Below are 18,760 nucleotides of genomic sequence, written 5' to 3'. Positions count from 1 at the left end.
GCAGCTGCAAAAATGAACATAGCAAATTTAAATATAGACTAAGCTTCAGGCTTTTACATCAGACCAGGTTACTGCACTTCTACAGAACCCTATTAGTGGACTGGGAAAGGATAGGCAGGCTGCTCTATTTTATATTAACTACAGGAACTGAAACTGAGTTTTATGAAATCTAAAGCCAGAAAGAATTTCTGTAACATCTAGTTAGATCATTAATATACCACAGGCTCTCAAGCCCTACCCAGACATTGCTGTATTGATCCCAAGGACTACAGCTGAATTAAAGCATTTCAGCTCTCAGAAGCCAGAAGTATCAAGTGCCACAGGCAAAAACATCAGCAAGCTGCAAGGCCTCTGAAAAGGAAAGCTTTGAATTGATAATACAGACCCAGATCCTCACACGCAGTCTGCAGCACCATCCTTACAAAGAGGCAACAACGGTTTCTCTCAACTCTACCTTTTGGGGGAAAAAACTCCTTCCTCAAACAAATCTGATGCTCTGTCTGGACCCAGACATGAAAAAGAAACACCAGCCACTCACGTAAAAAAAATGAACCCTTTGCACCCTCCCATCAGGGTACTACTCCAGTGGAACTGAGAATTGCAAGCATATATGGAAGATTAAAACAGCAACAATGCTTAGCTTCAACAAAACACCTTCCACAGATTCTATTTTCTTTCACTTGACAAGCCAGCAAAGAAACACTTACCATGCAAAACCAAACAGAACCCTTAGGAGAATGTAAACTGTTTCTGTAAAATGTGAATGTAAAGTGTTTCCAATTACAAACACAGACCACTGCAATTAACTTTTTCTTTTTTGCCACAATAAGGGAAACTAGTTTCAGGTGGTTATTAGTACTCAAGCATGGAGAACAATAATTAAAAAATATTATAGCCAGATAACTTAATTTTTGCTTTTAGGAAGAATTTAAGAATTAGTTTAGTTAAGATTAGTTAAGCAACCAGTTCCTTCTCACTGCTCATCAATGCAGTTCTCAGTACTTATTGAGAGACATTCCTTCTCCAGACTTGTTCCTGTTTGCTGAGCATTCCCCATTCCATGCTCAGACTCCTGCTAATAGTCAATCATTTCTATTTTTCAGCCAAAAAACATCTGCCTAGGGGTCCTTTAAAAAAACCAAAAAACCCCAAAGTACATAAATCTGTCTTTTCTGTGAGAGAAACTAACAGAAGCTGATTTAGATGTGCCTTTTCTATGAAATACTGATTATGCTTTCAGCAAACAAACAAAAAACCCCCAGTCTCAAGTGGAAATTTCAGGCTGAGGCAAACACCAATGCATGGAAAATTCCGCCAAAGGTTAAAGTCTCGTCAAAATCCTCAGGAAAAGAAAGCACTGAGCTATGACAGAAAGCATTGAGCAATTGTAATGAGAGATATTGCTACTGTGCTGCTTATAAAATAGATGGTATTTTAAAATGTTCTAAGAATATTTGAGAAAAAGACATTAGTCATACAGAGTAAGGAGGTTGCAGGATGAATTACTTAAGAATGAAGAGTGATATAACAAGGAGTGTTGGTCTAATATTAGACTAGGACAGATTTTAATTAGAAGTCAAGAAAACATACACAGTGATGAGTCTACTGGACAGAGTACATCAGCCATGGAAGTGGCTGAGACATCAGACAATGTGATATTTCATACCAGACTCTATGCAGGAAGAGGGCACACAAAAGGCAGGAGTTATCTCTACAACTTGCATAAAAGAAAGAAGTGTATAGTATTGAAAAGCTCTTCCAGTCCTTCTGAGATACTAACAATGCTTCTTAAGACCTGGATCTTGCCATGTTCTGAGCATGGAGGCTCCAATTCCAAAAGGCATTTCAACTCCTCTACTGTTAACATCCACATTGTCCCAGATGACTGTGTACCAACTGTTCATTTTTTCATCAGGCAAATGCTACATCAAAATAAAGTCCAGAGGGTTCAACACCATTTGAAATTAATGAGTAAGAAATATAAATCCATGCACCCTGTGTTATTCCAGTTTACAGCCTGAATGAACCACACAGTACAGGAGGTCAGAAAGCTGAAAAAAAAAAAAAGACAAAGGGGAGATGATTTTTAAGAAAAACTTTCTAACAGCTCCTTAAGTAAACAACACAAACAACAGTATGCTACATTGTTTGAGATTCTACACGATCATGCAGATCTGGTTTGCTCGTGCTCTTTGAACTGTAGACACAGCAGTCTGCATCAGTGTACACACAGCAGCAAATCACCCAAAACACATGCTCACGTCCCTCACAGAATACAGATGAAGGTACATACATATTCAAGGACTTGAATACAAACCACTGTCTGAAAGGTTCCTCTGCATTTTCTTCACATCATCCTTCTGCCCTCATGTATAACAAAGCACAGACAGTTGAGAATGTCCTCAAAATTACAAGTTCACAGCCTTCAGAGTACTGCAAATCGAGCAACACTGCATAAAGCACGTCTAGTTGTTTCCTGCCTGACAGTGTAGCTTTTCCTGTGCTGTTTTATGCTGCTACAGAGGCTGTAGAGCATGTCATTTTTCCCTTTTAGCACTTTTTTTAATCAATCTGCTCAGCCATATAAGTGGAAAGAATTAGCAATAAAAAAAATAAGTGCGTTAGTTTTAAAAACAGGTTGATTGTTTCTCAGTAAAACAGAACAGACAAATAGGCACATTAAAATTTACTTATTTTCACTAGACTCAAATTTATCTTTATATCAATTTTCCTGTTTTAAGGTAATATCATGCACTAGTGTTATCTCCTTGAAGTCTCTATTTAGTACCCAGGCAAGCTTTGAACTATCCTTCATAAATGCTAGATGAAAAGAGTTCATCTAGGCTATCTCAGTTCATGGCTGCATTAATGATTACTTTTCAAATGAACTCTGGATATTTGCACTGAATGCTTAATCTCAGACTTGAAATATGAAGTTCTATATAAAATTCCTAATGCCTCCTTTCACATGAAAATTCGCAGGAGCAGGCATTAAAAATTGACATTTAGAGGCTGCCTCTTGCCTCCTCCCTGCCCTATACAGAGCAACACTTCTCCCACATCTACAGATCTCTGCTGTCCTTCAGAAAATCACTGATGTCCTTCAACCATTCTGAGAAACTTCCTCATCTACCGAGAAACAGCCCTTGTGCAGGGCAACCTAACAGAAAAACATTCATCCATCCACTCTTAATTCCTTCTTGGCTGAAGACTGCATTAATTCAGCAGCTGGAAAGCAGGCACCCCCACACCTGCAGCCTAACACCTGTACCTGTGCGTGGTCTCCGTGCAAAGCAGAGTTATCTGTCCTGAGAAAGGTTTAAATGATTCTCTTATACAAGAGTTCAGTGTACCAGAGCTGTCCACATCCCTTCACACATCTCCTCTCCATGACCTCCTTACAAACTTCTGCAGCTTCATGTAATAGGGTGCACTCCTGAACTTTTTTCCATATTCATTCATAACAGCTGTTAAGAATGTATGACTAAAACACAAATCTTTGCACAGTATTGAGGTCATGCATCATCAGGAAAGCTCAAACAAAGCAGCAAAAGCATTTCAGGGATGACAGCAACAGAAAACTTGAGATATTTCCATTGCCACTTTCAGCCTTCTGCAGTCACAGACTGCAATACACAGGTTCAGAACAGCCCACAGAGCATCCACACAACAAGCTGCAGTTCACAGGGGTTTCCAAGCACTCTGTGAAGAGATCTAAACCTGCAACAAAAGGCCACAAGTTCCACAGGAAGAGAACCATAAGGGCATCACCAGTGCTCCTGTAACAGCTATGGATTTGCCAGTGAGAACTCCTATACTCATCAAGTGGGCCAGAGATTCCTGCCATTCCAAGCTACATCAGATGTTCCCAAACCTGGTGATCAAATTTAATCACAGGCATGTGGGCAAGACAAATCAACAAGGGATTTCACACCACTACAAGCAGAGGCTCATCTGTGATTCAGCAAACAACTGGGTTCTCACTGTGACCCATTCCTACTGCTAAGGAAAAAAAAAAAAGAGAAAAAGGAGAAAATCATCCAGTCTTCTTTCAGAGCCTTCTGGAGATATCAAAATATTGAACACCCAAGGACTTGTATGAACACATAATATAATGGAAAATACTCAGCTAAGCAGGTGAAGCTTTGAGGATGTGTGAAACTCACCAAGAGAAGGCACCAAGACCATGACAGTCTTTAAAACAGACTAAAATGTTCAGAGCACAGAGCGAGAGTTCCTTAGGCAATAGTTTACACCAAGAAACTTTGGACCCAAACAGTTTTCTCCCCACTAGGCCACCTGCATTCACTGTGCTTGAATTAATTGTGACTGGGAAGGTAAACTAAGCCAAGGAATTGATCGGGCTGAAAAATAGCCTTGGGAAATGGGAGCTTGGCTACAACAAATATTGCTAAAGGCAGTGCTGTATTAAATCAATTTAATATTCCATATGACAGACTAGACATAGCTTGCAATTTCCATGACATGCTAAGTTTGTCATGCACTTTACCAACAGATCCATATTTACCAGCACTTTGGACATCTTTAAACATCTAAACAGCTTTGACTTTCATTCGTTAAAAACCAGGCATACTCCTCCTTTCCATTGTTAGACCAAGTCACGTCTCAAGATAGGCAATGCTCAGTTAATGGGATTATTCACATACTTAAGCAGCATGCTTCACTGCTTTGAAAGACTGAACAATAACTCTCAATATGGCAAATTCCAGGACTTTCCAGTTGCCTTGGAAGCCCTGTCTCTGGTTCAGGTTTTAGATGGGATAAAAACCCTTTTCCTTTTAGAGGAGAGACTGGAAACATGAAGTACCGCACAAAGCTCTGGATAAACCACAGGAGAAACTGTTACCATTTAAATGCATGTGAAGTTGTGTTCATACTGCTGACATCAAACAGATATATGATCTTGGCTGAAAAAAGAAAATGGGAGGGGAACATCATGAAATCCATGCAACCATGAAACAAAGCTGGGGAAGGCAGCTGGGGGCAAAGGTAGATTTTAAAGCACCTAACAGACTTTGCATTCATCCTGCAAGGTGAGAAAATTCCCTCCTTGTTTCCCTCCACTCATGATTAGAGAGTCATGACTGCCTCACCAGCTGTGCCTCTCGCTTATTTTAAATTCAAACTACGATACATATCTCACTTTTAGTCTTTTAATAGCAATGCCTTAAAATGCAGATTGCTGGCTAAATTTAGTTACATGATTAAAAACAAATCTAACTCATCTCTACCCAGCAAACAGAACTGCTGCATTCAAGGTTCAATAGAGGACTTAACTCTTCAACTAAAAACAAAGTCCTAACAAAAAGAAGGAAATAAAAGAAAATCAAAGCACAATTTGGTGATGTCTCCAAAAAAGCAAGATGCATAAAACATTAACCAGCTATGGAAAACTATGTGCAAATGCACCATAGTATACCATAGGGTTTTTGTTCAGTACTTCTGCAAATAAATTCTGCACTATGCTACTACAGCAGTATGAGTCATACACTTTTACTGACATTCTATATTTATATCTCCATGCCCTTCTGCACTGTTACATGCTTCCTTCCATACAGGCCTCTCTAACCTGGAATTTCCTTCCTTCTGCAGCTGAGCATCTCTTCTTCTAACATCCCCCAGAAAACTGAATAGACATTCAGTTCTTTCTGCACACCATTCTGGAAAAACAACACCCTTGAAGTATAATAATATGCTGCATGTGCTTTTATTTGTTTCCAATTATTTTATTGTGTCTGATTTCCTAATCTTTTGTCTATAAAAGGACTGCTTAGGTCTTTATCCCCTTTGAGGCAAGGTCCAGGTCCTGTTTCATTAGACTTAACGCAGTACCGTACTACAGAAAATCTTATTCAGAGATTACAACACAGGCATATTTTCTAGATAATTTCATGAAAAGCATTCCCTCTAGCTCCAGTGTTGCAAACATTTGTGAATCTGCCTAATTTGGAGAAAGCAAGCAAGCCTGCTACTCTCAATATCCCATCGCATCTGAGCCTCAGAAGGAACCGGTATGTGTCTACAAGAGATAAACAAAGGGAAGGTAATTAAGTTCCCAGTGCTAATATTTACCTTGTTAAAAGACTCTAGGGCGTGCTGTGGAAAGGCAGGCACAGAAATAGCAACAGAATTGCTTTGGAATGGCAGCCTGAAGGAGAACTGGGCTTTTTCACTGCTGTCCACACGATGCGTTCCCAATAATCAGAGACCAGTTGCACAAGAGATTTCACTAGATAACAAGCCTCAGACATGCATGATTCTGAAAAGGCACAACATCTACAAAGAAATAGAAAGCATTACAGAAATAAAGTGTTAGAATAGCAATCCTGGGATTTGCTAAGTGGCTTGAACTTCCTCAGTCACTCCAGAAGCAGCTGAGTTCTACATCCAATGGAGTTCAACCCTAACTATGCGCTGTTCTGAAGAAATAAAGTACAAAGAACAGAACAGTACCACAAATCCAACAATGGCACCTCCAGAGCCTCCCAGGAGATCACCCGCCTTGTTAGGAGTCAGAATCATTAGAACAGCTACTACAATTGCCTAAGAGTGGGCTGTGCACCTCAAATAACGAGCAGTGTTCCCGCTGACAGGGGGAACAAAACAGTCTAAAAGAGGATGGGAAGGAAAATTCATACCCTTTGAAGTCAAGAGATGAATAATGAGGTGATGTATTCTCTCTGGAATATCATCCCAATTTCTCCCTCCACCCACAAGAAAGTTTAAGAGTTGGGCAAGGGGGTGGAGGAAGAAATAAAAAACCACAACACAAGATTCCACCTATGTATGGCAAGGTGCTTAACATCGAGGAGAGTGCAGGGAGAGAGTGGACAAGGGTGTAAATGGTTGCCTAATGGTGAAAGTATCCAAATGCCACTTATGCCCTGAAAAAATCCATCATATATAAGGGGACACTATCCAGCTAGCAGAGTTCCCTTCAACTCCTTGTTCCAGCTCAGACCTCTAACTCATTAGAACTCACATACTAAGAGACTGTGTCTATGTCTCTTAACATTGTGAGGTATTTTCAGCATTTCAGAGCCACAGGCACAGAGCACGGGCGAGTCTAAAAATTTAGAAACATTTTAGAAATGTTACCAATGACTGCAATGCAAGTCCATCCTGTAAGGGAATCTGAAATTCCCAGCCAAGAGGGAATGATGCTGGGTGAGATTTACTTCTGATGCTCACCCAGTGAAGCAACAGCTGTCCACAACCACCTCTATACAGCTACAACATCTGTACCTCCTTGCAGGGCCAGCACATCTATGTTTAAGAATTACCTAAGTGTGTGTATGAACAGGGTTGTAATGTAAGTATTGATGGGCTATGCTGCCTGTTACTAAGAGGGGTTTAGGTTTTAAGGTGAGAGAGGGGAGAAATAAGAGAACTTTTCTCATTAGGAGTAAGGGAGGGATAGCAATGAAGAACAAAAAGCTCCTGTTTTTTCAATACCTTCTTTTCTCTGATGTTACAATGGATATTGATCAAAAGAAGCAGTATCCTCCTATTCATGCTTCACAGATGACAGGGAGATAGGGCAGCTTCTGAAGAAACCGTGAGTTTTCTCCTGTGCTAAAACAGGTGGCCAGGTTTTCACGAACTTTGTTTGAATAATGCTCTGGTGAACTAGAGGAATTCTAAATAACTACCCAGATTTTTAAATCAGACACAGCAGAAGTTTGTTGTATTTCAACTATCAGCTTCTACCTGTGTGCATGGCCACAGCGTCTTGGGGCTTCTTTGGTGTTGTGTGTTCTGTCTTTAGCAAAGTGAACAAGCAAGAGGAGACAAAAATGGATTTAACACCCTCCTTTGTACTGCGTGACTTGTCAGGATGATTCTTCAACCCTCATGAACATCCAGTAATCCACACTGCCACCTTTTTATTGTCCCCACAGCCTGATCCTCACTTCTGGATGTTTTATTGTCCATTTTCTCTTCGAACAGCTTCAGCTCCAGGCAGCTGTGTCATTAGCAGGCACAAGCCTGAAATGTGTGTACAGGCAAATTCCTACAAAATACCCATCAGCTACAAGATCCAAAATTCAAGATGAGAAATGCCAAACTGATTTTCAGTTTGCTTTCTATTTTGGGGTGGAAAGGACAAGTAGGAAAACATACTCCTAGAGGAGTTTCTGTATCGATATTTTGGGCAGCTTTGTAAAGATAAATTTCTGGAAATTCTAGAAAAATAATATTTCCTATATTCACAATAAGAAGGTATTAGCAAAACTGACATAAAGCACTGTCCCTGAATAGATCTTTGACTATACAGTGTTTTTCAGATTTTTTTCTTTTAGTTAAGTGATACTGACTAAAACAGAGAATGAGTCACCTAAGGAAATCCCACCACCCTCCTCTCCTAGGGTTTCTCTCCTGCATGAATCAGATTCTAATACCTTCTATTCATCCACGTCTTTGTCCCCAAAAAACAAACCATTGTGATTATTTTATTCTTATTACATACTGTGGGCCCCATAATACTGGGTAGAGAAGAAAGCAGACCTGAACCACACAAGCCCTTAAATCCAGCAGAACATCCTAAAAACCTAAAGTGTATCCTAAGCAACACAGAAAATGTTAACTCCCCGTCATCTGCACAGCTCAGTCTCACTTGTTTGGGATCCATACTGAGTATATGTAGCAACACTAAGAGACAGTGAAGTCCAAATAGGAACTACAAAAACAGAGGGAGTTCACCCTGAGTTTCAACTACCACACCACAAACCAAGCTTGAAGTAGCTCCTTCCCTTCCTACATAGGAGAGGGCTTAAAAAACAACAAAGGCATGTGAAACAGTTTGCAAACACCCCTGCAAAATTTTCCATGGGGTAGGAATAATCTGTTTGCTCCTCAGTGCCATGGAGACTGAGCCTCACTTACTACCAGGAGCTGGAGGCCAGCTCTAGATCATGCCCCTCTGAGCAGATACACCCAGTGCTTACTGACAGCTGTTCCCATTCCCTGGACTTCCTCAAACTTACTGGCTTGGCCCTGTAGCTTCTGGTTGCGTGTTCTCAAGGTAGAAGGTTAATCTTGGCTGTTGTGCTCTCATGGTCTGCACTTCCATGCATATCATCTTGAAAGAAAATAAGTACCCAAAATGCACTGACAAAGTAAAAACTGGAGATCAACACCAACATAATTCGAAGCTAAACTAAATTAATATACATTCCCACTACATAGGAGGAATTAATCATAAGCTTTGGATTTCAACAATATTTATAAGCAAGGCAATGTTTTTTCATGAGCCGGATTAAAAAATCATTCATCTTTATATAAGGAAATCAAGTCACCTAGCAGCACAGAAAAAAAACCACTGATTTTGCCTAAGAAATATAACAAATGTTAAAGGATATCAGTTGCTAACCACACTTGTGTATTTAACAGACTCACATGGTAAAACAGATGTCATGGTCAGTCATGGTATTTTCAGAGCACTCAAAAATCCAGCCAAGTCAGCTGAATGCTTACAAATACACAAGAAATTATAACCCCACAAACTAGAAAATACCCTACTGCATACACTTTGTAAGGCAGAGAAACAACTTCACATTGCAACAGCACAAAGCCATTGCTAGCACTCAAACAAGGTAAACCCTGTGTTACAAGTGCCTGGGGACAACTGGAATTTTTTAGCACAAACTTGTCTTAGATTGTTCTGTGGTTCCTCACAACTGGAATACTTTAGAGAATAAAAGTCACACTCTCTTGGCAGATCTCATCATACTACCCAAGTATCTGAGCCATTCTACAAGACTACAGACTTGTTATTGAAAATTTACAGCTGTTGACAGAGCTCATGGATCCTATATCAAATTATTTATTTCAAAATTACTGCAAGGTAATTGTGAAAGGAACAATCTAGATAGGCTTTATAGAATTCTTTCCCTGCTTGTTTCTAGTTTTTTAAGAAAAAAAAGTTCCTGAAAAGTACTGTTTTTCACAAGTACTCAACTGCCACTAAGCTCTTAAAAAGCACATTAAGTATGTTTGAATAGTAAGACTCATAAGTGAGCATTAAACCTGAATAATCAATTACTAAACAGGAAATGTCATTTCAAGATTATGAAAACAAGTATTTAATGGCCTTATAATGCTACTGAGGTTAAATAAGATCAATGCACTTACATGTATAGATTGTGCACACATAGACAGCTGCCTTCAGAAGCTGAGCTTAAAAATGCTCAGCTTAGAAATGCATAGCTTTAAATGAAGTAATTTGCAAATGCAGTAGCCACTTCTCAAAGACCAATAAAATTAAGAGGGCAGAGTACATATACCTTGTTCTTGAAAATTACCATGCAGATTAATTCAGCTATCAGGTAACGATTTCTTCCAGCTTCTTGTTCTACACAAAGTGAGTGCAAAGCACTTCTATCTTACTAAGGATTCCAACTGTTTGTCTGAGACCATGTTATATCCATTTTGCATAAATGCAGAAATTCTGAAGACCAAATTCTCACCGTTTGTTGTGTGCTCCACATCAATTCTCTACACTAAGAGCTTTGAGTGGCCAAAACTTCCATCAATCCCATCATCCTTTTACTACATGCAAACTGTGTCATATTTTACTACATGCAAACTGTGTCATACTCCCAAAATGAAACTGTAATTTTTTTGCCCCCCACTCAGATCTCCCAGCTGGAAGAGGGTGTAGGGAAGAACCCCCTAACCCAGTCTTCCAGTCCATGCTCTTTTTGCTGGATAATAGACCTGATAAAGAAGCATCACTGCAGCGAGCTGCTGGGACCCACAGTGTATGGGAGTCTAGAAGCTGAATTAAAGGTAGAGAAGCAAAAAGGAGGTGAATTATATAGTGTCTGGCCCAGTCTGTCACAGCAGCAACCAAACAATAGTGGCCTTGTGAGTTCCACATTTGGGTCTCACTCTTGTGAGTTCCACATTTGGATCTTTCTCTATTAATGCCTATGAATATGGAACTTGGAGGCAGCTTATGACAGAAGTTACAAGAACATGAATTTTCTCTTGCTTTTACCTTTGCTTCTTTTCAGCTTCAAATAGGTGAATTGAGAGACCTAAGTACAATGTGAATGATTTTAGTATGATTCAGGAGAAAGAGTTTGACATATAACAAAGCAGAAACAGTCAAACAGAAGAGCAAGTGGCAGCAGTTCCAGCTGCAAGTAGTCAGAAGAATTAGAAAGACAGGGACACTTAGGGTCAAACTACTCTTCTTTTAAGGAAATTTGTATCAGCTTTGTACCCTGGTTTCACAATAGTTGCGAGAGGGGAGGTGTATTCAATGCAATTATCATCATTACCATTGCAACAGTTTAATTTGCTTTAAAAGAAAAAGAAAAAATAAACCCCCAAGGAACAGCTCAACAAGGTGCCCTTTTCAGCCCACAAAACTACAGCTCCTCTTGCACAGTTGCTCTGGTGCTGGAGGATACTGAAAACAGAACACACACCACATTTACAGATTTCCTGCACACAAGCACATACTCGTTAGTGTATCTGACCTTGTTTATTACATTTGTTAAATATATGGGTAGCCATAAACTGCAGCAATCCAACCACAGAAACCAAAGGGGAAAAAAAAAAAGAAAGAAAATTAGAGAACTTAATGAATCCCTTATCTCACCCACTAATGACTTGAACAAAATCTATACCAGATCCACATTGGAAAGGTGCATTTTTTTCTGAACGCTTTTTAAAGATGAAAGTTCTGTCAAATTGGGACAGTTACAATATTTAAGTCCACAACAATCACTGTTCCCACTAGAAAAAGAGAGGATATGACACACAGAAAAAAAAAGCGGAGGGGGGGGGAGAGAAATTCAATATAATAGTCCCTCTTTCCACACGTGGCCTAAAGCCCCAGAACATAATGTTGAATGATGACTGAGTCATTTTCCAAACTCCTCCAGTCATGGAGTACTTAGTAAAATACACCTGGACAGGACTAAGCAAGTGTGAATCACAGAATCATAGAATCATTAAAGTTGGAAAGATCATCAGGTCCAACTGTCCACCCAGCCACATTCACTAAAACATGTCCTCAGGTGTCATATCCACAGGCTTTTGAATAGTTCCAGAGATGGTGACTCCCCCACTTCCCTGGGCAGCCCGTTTCACGGAAAGAACATGAGAGGAAGCCATAGCCAGAAAAACCAGGACAGACCAGCCTCACATACCTTATCTTCCCTTTCTGCTGTGGGAAGGGCACTCTGTGGGCTGCCCCACATGTAAGAGGAGCAGAACAGATACAGAAAATTTTTGATAGCTGTTTTCCTTCTGTTAAGCTCATTTTTACTCATGAGTTAAATTTAACAAAAATCTATTTAAATCCTACTCTTCCCAGGCCATCTGAATCTCCATTTGCCAATGTAACGTCACAGCTCACAAAGGGAATTTCAAATATTGAGGTAAGTATTTTGTCCCTAATGCCAATCACTGATGTTTCTGTTTTACAATGAGTGCCTTCAATCAGACTTAGTGACAGTTTAGCATCTTCCTGACACCTCTCTTTTCACACAGAAATGATGTAAGATGGCATGCACAGCTATTTACTGTACAACTGGAAGTTCCTAGCAACAAGGAGAGGTAAAAGAGGGACGGTGACTGAAGAAACAACTCAGTTACTCAAAAGACGATGTTAACAAGATTCTGTGACAAAGCTTTGCATATGAACAACTCTCAACACTTGACAATAACCTTTCAGAATGTACCTTCAGTTCCCATTGGACCCAACCTCCTCCTCAGTGACCAAACCACTGAATGAATTTCTTCAAGACTTTTATCAAAGTCATGTAGAAGTAACTCCCAGCAGGGAACAGCACGAATAGGAGTGTAGAATTCACAAAGCAAACACACAGACACACGCACACTCTTCACTGTTTAAGTTTAAAAATAAAGCCAAGGAATAATGCCAGCCCATGAAGTCAAAGAAAATTCAAAAATCTTCTGGGTATTTACAGCTATCTAGAACACAACCTTAAAATAATTATTGTGTAAGCTGAAACACCAATGAGACAAATGTGTGATGGAACAAGAAGACAGCTCTGAAGACAATACAGAAAACAAGGCAATTTCCATATGCATCTAGAATCTTTCATCCCATAATTGCATACTAAATTTCCCACAGTTCCCAGTGTTCATTTCTGAATTTTGGTCCCCAAGCTTGCCGATTTCTTTCCCTCCCCTTGCCATGCTCTACCCTTTGTAATCAAATGCAGGACCTTCAAGATAGGCCATGAAGCTTGAAAATTTACCCCCAAGGCAGATGGACAAAGGCTTTTCTTTTTTGAGCACTCATTTCTTGAACTCAAGTTCTGCTTCAAAGAGGTTCAGGGGTACCTATCGATTTGCAGATTTTGATTAAGCTATTTTCTAGTATTTCCCCCAAAATATTTCTAGTATTACTCCCAAAACCCAGCATCCTTCCACATGAAATACAGCTACCTCACGTAGGGCTCCAGTTTCAAACTCTTGGCTACCGTGTCTAAAAGGAGACAAGCATTAAAACAAAAAAATATATATGATACATATACAGAAATTAGTATTTGCTGTCCTAGGGAGCTGCTGAAAAATTGAAGGTAGAGGAAGCTTGCTTTCCAGAGGAAGGCTGCAGAGCCTGGATTCAAGAGCAAACTGGAAAGGACCTCTAGTGGGCTGAGGCTGTGCTGCTCGGGTGCCAGACACGTCCTTCCCCTTCACCTCCCTGCAAGCTGCACAACATCCCAGCAAAGCCCAATAGCTTTAGCTTGTGACTGCCATCAGAAAAGGCACCTAGAAGTGCAACTACAGCCTCTGTGAAAGACTGAAATGCTAAAGGTTAATGACTCAAACAAGATCATTAGAAATATTCTCTCATTCTGCTCATGGTGTTTGGGGGGACACACTGTCATTTGCTTCAGATAAAAACAGGAGATGGTTTCTATTTTATCATGTAGGTCACTAACACGTCAGACCACTTCAGAGTGGTTTTATGTGGCCTAAATGACATGACATCAAGGGACATTCAAAGATGCACAGATTCAGATGCACATTTGGAATGAGGATTCAGAATATACTTCAGACTATGTCACGGCATTTTGTTCTTCCAAGACTTTTTAGCTGTAGGCAGTTTTGCACAGGCAGCAGAAACACAATTTTAACTGCATTTTTGAAGTAACTTTCTGAGTGAAAGAGCTTGGAATTCTTTATCTGAGCTCAAACAAAGCATAACTTCATGTGACACCATGTTACAAATAGATTAGTGCACGTATTCAGGAGAATACACAGATAATAAACCAGGCCAGATTAAGGAAGGTTAGTTACTAGGCATCCCAGTTAAAAAGACAGTATCTTGTTTTGAATGGAAGTTGATGATTCACCTCTAAGTCTTCAAAATACCTCTCTTGCTATATTTAGGTTTGCCTTCAAGTCAGACTGGTTCTATCATTCCCCAAAGTAGACTAATTTACATCTTCAACATTACAGGCCACAGCTTAGCTCTCTTTTAAATGACCTAAGCAATAACCTCTCTTTCAGCAGTTACCCTCAAAGCATTCACATTAACTTGAGAGGGACCACAAATTAAAACTGACATTGTTAAGCAGAGCAGTGCAAGGCAGCTGTTCATTATAACTCAAAAAATAGTATCACCTATACTGCAGTGGTGCTCCTTGTGCCATTAAGCAGAGTGCTGGAGAGGAAGCAAACGTTTTACAGAGTGGTTGTCTGAAGAGAACAGCACTTGTACTTGGAGTCCAAGGCCACAGGAACACACCTGGTCTCTCCTTCACACAGAGCAGTAACAGCACTGCCCTGTCACCAATGAAAAGCACTCCTGAGAGTCACTTGACACAAGCATTCACACAGAATAGTAACTAAACCAAAGACACCAACAAGTTCGTATTTTATCATCAGAGACCTGATCAAAGAGCTTCTCAATCTTCATCTTTTTGGACCAACCATCATCAACTAGGACCACCTCTACTACCAGAATAATATAACTTACTTTGAAAGAGTACTAGTGATGCCATACAGTCTAATTGCACTTCCCTCTTCTGTAGGAAACAATCAAGGCAGGAGAAGAAAGCACTTGTCTGCCTTGAAGGGTTCTGTGAGTTATTTTACAGTAAGAGTGTGTACAGTGGAAATAGCCCCAAAAGATACCTTTATAATAAAAAGAATAAGGAATTGGAGCTGATGAAGATCAGCTAAAGGTAAGGATTAAAAACATAACATCTCGTGAAAATATTCCTTAACACCTTTAAGTCAAGCAATTAATTTCTCAGGAATAAATGTCTTGAATCCAAACTGCTTTACGATACAAACACAGCAAATGAAAGGAGAGTTGATCCAATTTTAAAAAGAAATTACAGGAAACCTCTGCTGAATGAGGCAGAACGTAGGATATGAAAGGGATGCAGGTATTAAAGTGATTTCAGGTGCAATTAAAATCCCTTGTAAAGAGAGAATGGGGAAAAAATGAAAAAAAGTTGTGTGTTTTGCTTTACGTTACAGTACAAAATTTTGCCAGCAGCATGAAGGAAAAACAAAGCAAGTCTTAAAACAGGCCAGCTTACATAAGAGAGAAAGACAGAAGACAAAAATATTCATGCTGTGTTCCTTTTTTCTGATAACAAAGTTGATAACTTGCTTCGACTCACTTTAAAATTGTCAAACCACTGCAACCATGAAACTGGCAACTATTCCTCCAGATGGTTGTTCTTAACAACATCACTCTCTCATTTACTTTTCACTCTCCCATTAGTTCTGCAGCCAAGCACTGCTCACCTGGCAGACAAAGATCAAAATGTCATTTTGAAATGGCAGAATTTGTGAATTTATGCATTGTGTGTCCAGTGTTTATCCACCTAGTTCCTTCCTGTGTCTTTCCAATGAGAAAGTTTTTAGTTACTGTCAAGACAGATGCAGTAACAAGTCTTTTATTATTACTACTCTGACCAGGATTAACTTTCTGGAAAAAAAAAATTCAAACAGAACTCTAAGTATTAGTAACAGGCTCTTAAAATTCTTGTGTGGAAAACACTACATGAGAATTCAGATACAGTAACAAACTTTAAATTATTAAATTTGCATTGTGGTGAGATTATTAATTAGAAAAAACGTACTCATTCTTTCATGCAGCAAAATCCCTCTACACTGCAATGTCTTTCCAAAGTATGTTCCCATCTTCCACAATGAGCAGAGAAGCACCATATTACAATATTCCTTCCTTCCATTTTCATGTGTCCAAAAATCACTCTATTTTGCCTCCTTTCCACTAACTGGGGAACTCCCCACAGTAAAGCAAGCAGAAAATGTTTGTATCAGTATCTCTAAAGTGAAGTGCATGCAGCCCTAGCTATTCACAAGACAATCCACTGGAGGGCAGGATGAAAATAACATATAAATATTTTAATTTATTAATAATTAACAATTCTAATTATTTAAGTTAATAAAGTAGTATTTTAAATAGTGTTTATCTCTATCGCATCCTTTGTAAAATTTCTGTTGTACATATTTTATAGTTTGCATATTACAGCATTATATGTCTACAATTTATAAATAAATAACTATAAATATACTGGGGGCCGCATGCTCAAAAAAAATTTTACTGATCCATAATGTTTGGGGATCACTGGTTTATGACTTCAGCACCAGGAAACTGAAGCAGCATTTTCTCCTTTGCTAGAAGGAGGTAAAAACACTGGTGGGAGGAACTGCATGCAGGGGAAAGTTCTCAAGTGGGCTGCATTTTTCAGTTATTCAGCTGCAAGTTTAATGCAGCAAATGATTTTCCCAGAAAGAGTTAAGTGCTTCAGCTCACACCATATCTAGTAGCTGAACAACCCTTGAAATTCCCATGGGATCCTGACTGGTGTCTGGAGGCTGCCAAAGGTCATTCAAAATCTTATTCCAGATGATTTAGGTTCAGGTCCATTGCTCTTCAAAGAGACTTAAAATTCAAAATTCATAAAATACGGTTTCAGCAATAACTTGTGCCACTGCATCACTCAGCCAGTTTTCTAATGCAGATGTAGAAAGTCAGCCTATTTTTATATAATTTCTTTTTAAACATTCACAAGCAAAACACCCCTGCTAGTCACTTGACAGACACGTTTTTGTTGTTGCTGTAAAAAAACACTTACTGCAATAGTCCATGTCCATAATGCCCACAGATAAGTATCAAGCAGGTGAAACATTGAAGTTGCTAAAACTTGGGGATGCCTTATTTAGTGGGTATGCTCTATTAAGAAATAGTGAAGGAAAGCACACCAAGTTGACAAGACTCTCTCTTTAAAAACCAGGTTATCCTGACTAATGCCTTCTTTGTACCATTTCTGTTCAGTGAGGATGACATTAAGCACTTAATTCAAGAACTACACATCTTGAGACAAATTCTTTTACTCCACCTGAAAAGTTTCCAAGCAGCTCATAGCACTGATTGCAGCTTTCAAATTTTCAGTGTAGCATCCTCTAAAAATCAGAGTTCAGACATTTCTTGTAAATACCCAAGAAGGTTTTTTACACATTTCTCTCACATACCTTGACGTCAAACAATGAATGCTATGAAACAGAAAACGTCCAGTTTGTTTTTCCAGCCACACATCCCAGCTCTGGCTGTTCCTTTTCCTCTGTGGAAGACTCCCACCCCCTTGTTAGCCTTAACTATGGCACCACACACTGTGCAACAGGAGAAGCAAAGAACACAAACACCACAAAATAGCTTCAGATGCCTGTCTTGCCTTTCCATCTCATCTGCATTTCCCTCCTGCCTTTGCGTTGCACACTCGGATGAGCTGCATCAGATCACCCATCCCTTTACACATGAATATCACTGTTACATAACCTTCCTCTCATCTCCTCCTAGGTAAGAATCTAACCCTACAGCTCTCCACATGTGGCAGCTTTCACACTGTCCTCATTGCAAAGGCTCCCAGGAAAGTACAGCTTCAACATTAAATCTGTTTCCATCTTCAGGGGATGCTATTCAAGTGTAATGATGCCTCTTTTTACCTGTCTTTTCCAAGTATTTTCTGGGTTTGACCACAAACACAGACAAAAGCCAGCTTCTTTTAGTTTATTATCTTCAGACAACTGAACATGGGTGAAACTGCAACGCTGTGTGTCCAGCCACTATCAGTGAGAAAGAACACTGCTTGCCTGCAACGAAGACAATTTACAATTTACTGTTTGGGTGCCACATGTTACTGCTGTTTAGATATCCTACCTGTCCGTGCCACCAGGTGGGTCCAGCCACTCCAAACTGCTCCAATCTTCTCATGTGAGAAACACTGAGTGTCAATCTTCTTGGGCTCAGCCAGAAAGATGTCTCTGCTCACCAGCTGCCCATGTTTGTTGCTGCCCCAGACGTACAAGCATCCTTCATCTACAACAGACAGAGAAGTAAAATCTGTTTAAAGGGATGTGGATCTAACACCACCAGATTCAGGCCCTGTCTCAGTTCAGCCATGCTGAGGAAAGAACATGTCATTCAATTTGCATTCTCTCTGTACGCTTTTTCCCACCATTCTTTACCACTGTAACTGGGATATCAGAAATATTTGCAAGGGCCTTAACAACACAGCCTTTTTTCTGAGGGCTACAGAGACTCCCTAAAGCAATGAAAGCTTTTGGGTCAAACTGCCTCAATGTTTATAACAAAGACCAATTTTTATTAAAAAATAACCACAGTAGTCAACTTCTCAGAGTAAAAGAAAATCAAAGCATCCTGGAGACAGTCACTGAGCAGTCCCTCTCAGTCCACCCTGTCCTT

The 18,760-nt window shown here is 39.7% G+C and overlaps 1 protein-coding gene across 7 annotated transcripts in view; it reads right to left on the bottom strand.

Annotated features, from left to right (window-relative positions):
- Nucleotides 1–18,760, bottom strand: part of SERGEF (secretion regulating guanine nucleotide exchange factor) — a 142,652-nt gene that overhangs the window by 114,009 nt on the left and 9,883 nt on the right. For all 7 annotated transcript variants that reach the window (XR_004241088.1, XR_004241089.1, XR_004241086.1 and 4 more), the window contains exon 8: nucleotides 18,215–18,373. Coding sequence is in view for 3 of the 7 variants with exons in the window: in XM_032113608.1 (XP_031969499.1) it covers nucleotides 18,215–18,373 (159 nt within the window). In the remaining 4 variants the exon portion in view is untranslated. The remainder of the gene's footprint in view (nucleotides 1–18,214; nucleotides 18,374–18,760) is intronic.

Source organism: Corvus moneduloides, chromosome 6 (assembly GCF_009650955.1).
Source record: "Corvus moneduloides isolate bCorMon1 chromosome 6, bCorMon1.pri, whole genome shotgun sequence".
Taxonomy (NCBI): Eukaryota; Metazoa; Chordata; class Aves; order Passeriformes; family Corvidae; genus Corvus; species Corvus moneduloides.
Note: the sequence above shows the minus strand (reverse complement) of the source record. Positions and strands in the feature narration are given on the sequence as shown.